Consider the following 6,000-nt stretch of genomic DNA (forward strand, 5'->3'; position numbering starts at 1 on the left):
CTCTGTCCTCTGGGGTCACTATGAGTCGGAATCGACCCGAGGGCAGTGGGTTTTGATGCCCATCCCACAGAGTTGCTGTGACAGCTAAAAGGATTAAGAGAAATAAATGAAGCTTACATAAAAGCACCCAGCACAGCGTGTGGCTCGCAGTGGGTCGGACTAAATGGTAGAACTGTGATGATTCAAATGAGTCACCCCTGCCCTTGGGTGGGGAAGCGCCGTGAGACGTGATTGCATTCAGTAAGAACGTGATTTCATGTGGTTTGTCTCTGAGGTGGGTTTAACCTGAGGTCGTAAGAAGGGCTGAACTTCTCTAGCATGGAAATATTACTGATTTAAACCCGTTGCGGTCGAGTTGATTCCGACTCACAGCGACCCTATAGGACAAAGTAGAACTGCCCTGTAGGCGTTTCCAAGGAGTGGCTGGTGGATTCAAACTGCTGACCTTTTGGTTAGCAGCTGAGCTCTTAACCACTGCGCCACCAGGACTCTGTTACTGATCTATTTATCAATAAATAAAATCAGTTTAAACTTGTTAATTAAGGATTTCTATAGCCTCCTGGAGACTCCTTTGCTTCTGTAAACTTGTGATGCTAACACTGTCCACTCTTACCTGCTGGGACTGCCCCGATGCTGAGAGACACAGGGAGGGTGGGCCTGATGGAGGAGGCCTGGCCTCCCAGCAGGCAGTGGGCTGGTACTCACAGGTTTACAGGGCTCTGCAGGCAGCAGGGGAGTCTCTGCGTGGCTCCAAAGGTTAATGCATTCTGCTGCTAACTGGAAGGTTGGAGGCTCCAGTCTACCCAGAGGTGCCTCAGAAGAAAGGCCTGGCAATCTACTTCCAAAAAATCAGCCATTAAAAACTCTGTGGAGCCCTGGTGGCATAGTGGTTAAGAGCTCGGCTGCCAACCAAAAGGTCAGCAGTATGAATCCACCAGCTGCTCCTTGGAAACACTGTGGGGCAGTTCTGTCCTGTCCTATAGGGTGGCCGTGAGTCGGAATCGACTTGATGGCAGCTGATACTGGAGACAAGGAGCAGGACCCCAGGAGCCCTGACTTCTGTGACTCACATGGCCATCTTCAGAAATGAGGCACATCTTCCGAAGCATTCATTCAGGGTATGGGGAGACTTGTGTGTGTGACTGCCAGGCGAGAGCACCCTTCTGGGACCCTCCATATCCCACGATGCTTGAAAATTTTAACGGGATAAATCTTGTGCTAATGCAAATGTATCCTTAATGCAAACGTTAAATGCAAATACTCCTGGGAGCAGTAACATAACACCAGTCTCTCAGATATCTTTTTTAGGACTGATTTGTGAAACCAGATTTTGATAGTGGGAAAGATTTTGGAGATTTAATGGGGGTGGAGGGAGCACGAGCTGGGTGGGAGGAGAGTGCAGAAACTTTCAGGAGAGGAAGGGGCCACAGGCTAAACAAAGACAAGTTCTGCTTCCTTCACATTTTGCCTGGGGCTGGACCTGTGTTCTCTAGGGCGCTGATTCCCCAGTCTGTGCGCACATTCGCTATTTATACTTTGAAAGTGAGCAGCAGAGTACTGCCATTGAGATAAGGATTTCAGGAAGTTAAAAAAAAACTAGCTGCAGTGTGACTTTATGATGCATAGTATTTAATGATATTGAGATGCGGAGTGGTAATTTAAGGTTTTTATGCTGCCTCCCGTAAATGATAGCTATGTTAGCTAATTTTTGGAAGGGTGGGAGACACCAGTCCCCTGCGTGTGATAGGGTGTAATCATTAATAACTTGACATTTGCTGGAATTTATAAGATTTGGAAGAGAGAGAGAGAAAAATTAGCATACTTTGTTGAAATACTTGGAAAAATGTGACATAACTATTTTCAAATGTGTTTACTACCAGTGAGGTCAATACCCCCAAATAATCTGTATACAGAAGACTAAAAGCTGATACAATGCATCAGCATCCTTAGTGTTATTCTGCATACCAGAGATATGGTTGTTTTCTTCTTTTAATATTCTGTATATTTTATTTAAAAAAGTTAATCTTGTGTAATGATGGAATTGCAAATTTAACGTGTTTATTTTCTTTTTTTTTCTGCAGTAGGGTTACATGATGGAAAATCGAATCTCAGGCTTAAAGTGTGACACAGATGTGCTTGTAACTTTTGAAGGTGACAAAGTTGTTATGCTTCAGGTAAGATTCAGGAAATGTTTATTTTTCATAAATGGTATAATTTTCAAGATCAAGAGTTATCTAAAAATCTGAAGTATTTCGTATGTTTTATCTTTATCCGATGTCTTTATTTGATTGGCAGGTGTTTTCCTGTTAAGCACTTGATTTTTGCAGTTGTGAAAGGGGGATTAAATTATTTCTCTCCTTGCTGGTTTTTGGAAGGAGCCCTAGTGGCACAGCAGCTAAAGCACTCGACTACTAACAGAAGGGTGGACAGTTCAAACCCACCAGCTCCTCTGCGGGAGAGAGATGTGGCAGTCTGATTCTGCAAAGATTTATAGCCTTGGAAACCCTATGGGGCAGTTCTACTCTGTCCTGCAGGGTCGCTATGAGTCAGAAGCGACTCGATGGCAATGGACTTTGAGTTGGTCTTTGACAATGGATTATATTTTTTTTGGTTTAAGAAAACTACTTCCTGTACCTACTGAGTCAGATTTTTCTGCTAGGAAAGCTAGTCCCATAGAGTATGTAAGGCTCCAGAAGATGAACAGGCAAAAGACATGAAAAGCCAGTTTACAAAAGAAAGGCAATTGATCAACTCACTAGTGATCGAAACAGTACACGCGAGGACGTAACCCAATAGCGTTTTCTTTCTCTGTCAGCACTGGCGCATGTTGACGAGAACGCTGGCGTCCCAGGGCTGACGACGGCAGGGACGCTCTTCCGTGGTGTTACACGGCTGTGTGTAACTCTACGCTGCTACCCCCTCCCAGGGTGATAATCCTAGAGACAGAAAGAGTTTACTGCACAAATGTTTCCTTCAGTTTGTTCTTTATTATAGCAATAATGTTGGAATCTAAATTTTTTTTTATTGTACTTTAGATGAAGGTTTACAGAACAAATAGTTTCTCATTAAACAGTCAGTACACATATTGTTTTATGACATTGGTTAACAACCCCACGACATGTCAGCACTCTCCCTTCTTGACCTTGAGGACCTTTTTTTTGGTGAAAATATACATAGCCAAAGTTACACATTTCGAAAGTTTCTACAGGTACAATTCAGTGACATCAATTATATTCTTCCAGTTGTGCTGCTATTCTCACTATCCTTTTCCAAATTATTCCATCACCACTATCTTCAACTCACTGCCCCCTAGGCTTCCCATCAAACCTTTTGAGTTGCTGTTGTCAGTTTGATCTCACATAGATAATTCTTCCTTTTTTTTTGTACCTTAGATGAAGGTTTACAGAACAAATAGTTTCTCATTAAACAATTAGTACACATGTTGCCCTATGACAATGGTTAACAACCCCATGACATGTAAACATTGTCCCTTCTCAAACTTGGGTTCCCTATCACCAGCTTTCCTGTTCCCTCCTGCCTTCTAGTCCTTGTCCCTGGACTGCTGTGCCTCATTAGTCCCGTTTTGTTTTATGAGGCTGTCCAGTCCCTGGCTGAACAGTGAACGTCAGGAAGGGCTTCACCACTGAGCTAAAAGGGTGTCTGGGGGCCATACTCTCGGGGTTTCTCCAGTCTGTCAGGCCAGTAAATCTTGTCTTTTTTTTTTGTGAGCTAGAATTCTGTTCTACATCCTTTTCCAGCTCTGTCCTGGACCCTATATTGTGATCCTGGTCAGAGCAGTCAGTGGTGGTAGCCAGGCACCATCTAGCTGTACTGGACTCAGTCTGGTGGAGGCCTTGGTAGCTGTGGTCCATTAGTCCTTTGGACTAATCTTTTCCTTGTGTCTTGTTCTCTTCATTCTCCCTTGCTCCCGAAGGGGTGAAACCAGTGGAGTATCTTAGATGGCTGCTCATAGGCTTTTAAGACCCCAGATGCTGCTCACCGAGGTAGAATGTAGAACATTGTCTTTATAAACTGTGTTATGCCAGTTGAGCTAGATGTTCCTGTGACTGTGGTCCCCACAGCCCTCCACCCCGCAATTCAGTCCCTCAGGGAGTGTGGAAGTGTCTATGGAGCTTCCATGACCTTTCCTTGTATAAGTTGTGGACTCTAAATTTTTAATCATAAGAAAATGATTATGTAAATTATATTCTGGCTGCTCAGAGGAGAGTTATGTAGCCTTGGCGACCCTGGGTGGTACAAATGGTTAAGCGCTTGAGTGTTAGCCAAAAGGTTGGCAGTTCAAACCCACCCAGAGGCACCTTGGGAGACAGGCCTGGCTGTCTGCTTCAGAAAGGTCATAACCTTGAAAACCCTGCGGAGCAGTTCTACTCTGCACACAGGGGGTCACCATGAGTCAGAAACAAATCAACAGCTAACAACAACAACAAAATTATACTTACAAAAGAGTTTATAGCAGAAATTAAAAACTTATACGTTAAGTAGAATGATATAAAATTATGTATAGCGTATGATCACAATTCTGTGTTTTAATTAAAAAAAGAATAAGAATTTCCAATCCCACTGAGGTGGAAAAGCCACATTCCTCTCAGGTGTTCCCTCTTACTGCTAAAAACCCCGGACGTAACACAACAAACAGGCATAGACAGACTCTGAAAGGCAGAAAGAGGATGGGCTGCCTCGGCACCTCAGGATTCGAGGAACTCTGGGCGATAAGCTCCCTGGCGTTCCTGTTGCCTTCTATATAGATATTCTGGAGAGGGAAGAAGCCTGCAGAAACCTCCAGCCTGAACCGCCAACAGGCACACACAGAAAAAGCCCTAAGGAAAGCCCTCAGCCAAAGGACCAGGGAGAGGGGGATCTAACAACAGAAAACCTTTTTGGCAATACCCACTCTACATCGGTCAATGGAAAAATTGCAGTCCTCCCAGTGGTTTATAGCTACAATAATCAATACCACCTGCTATTGGTGGAGAGAGAGACACGTGGATAAATGGAACAGAATAGAGAACCCAGAAATGAGCCACACAAATATGCCCAACAGATTTTTGACAAGGTGCAAAAACAATTCAATGGAGGCCAGAGCCTTTTCAACAAACAGTGCTGGAATAACTGGGCATCCAGAGGCAATTAGATAAACTCAGCTAAAGTCTCACACCTTATGAAAATTAACTCAAAATGGATCACTGACTTAAATATAAAGTGTAAAATCATAAAACTTAAAAAAAAAAAAAGCCTCAGAGAAAATCTTTGAGATCTACAGCTAGGCAAATAGTTCTTAGACTTGGCATCAAAAGCATAATTCACAAAAGGAAAAATTGATCAAATGAACCTCATCCAATGAAAAACTTTTGCTCTGTGAAAGACCCTATGAAGGGGATGAAAAGACAAACTACAGACTGAGAGAAAATGTTTGCAAACCACACATCCAATAAAGGACTTGGGTCTAGAGTATATAAAGAATGCTGAAAACTCAACAGTAAAACACAGACAATCAGAAAATGGGCAAAAGACATGAACAGACATTTCAATGAAGAGGGAATAGATGGCAAAGAAGCACATGAGAAGATGTTCAACATGATTCGCAGTTAAGGAAACACAAATTCAAACCACACTGAGATACCACTTTACACCTATCAGCATGGCTAAAATGAAAAAGAAATTAGTAACACATGATGCTGCTGAGGATGCTGAGAAACTGGATCACTCCTACATTCTTGGTAGGAATGTGAACTATTACAGATGTTCAGGAAAGAAAATGGCTGTTTCTCATGAAACTAAACATGCAATCACCATATAAGCCAGCGCGTGCCCTCTCGGGCATTTACCCCAGAGAGATGGAAACTGTGTTCACACAAGAGCTGCATGTGAATTCACAGCCCCAAACTGGAAATAACCTACATGTCCTTCAGTGGGTTAATGGTGAAACAGACTGTGGTACGTCCATACCGTGGAATATTAATGGTTAAACAGACTGTGGTA

At 43.1% G+C, this 6,000-nt stretch overlaps 1 protein-coding gene across 1 annotated transcript in view; it reads left to right on the plus strand.

Moving 5' to 3' along the window:
• Positions 1-6,000, plus strand: part of ACOXL (acyl-CoA oxidase like) — a 284,238-nt gene that overhangs the window by 243,385 nt on the left and 34,853 nt on the right. The window contains 1 exon segment of the mRNA XM_023732378.1: positions 2,085-2,174. Coding sequence (XP_023588146.1) covers positions 2,085-2,174 — 90 coding nt within the window.

Source organism: Trichechus manatus, unplaced genomic scaffold (genome assembly GCF_000243295.1).
Source record: "Trichechus manatus latirostris isolate Lorelei unplaced genomic scaffold, TriManLat1.0 scaffold00004, whole genome shotgun sequence".
Classification (NCBI taxonomy): Eukaryota; Metazoa; Chordata; class Mammalia; order Sirenia; family Trichechidae; genus Trichechus; species Trichechus manatus.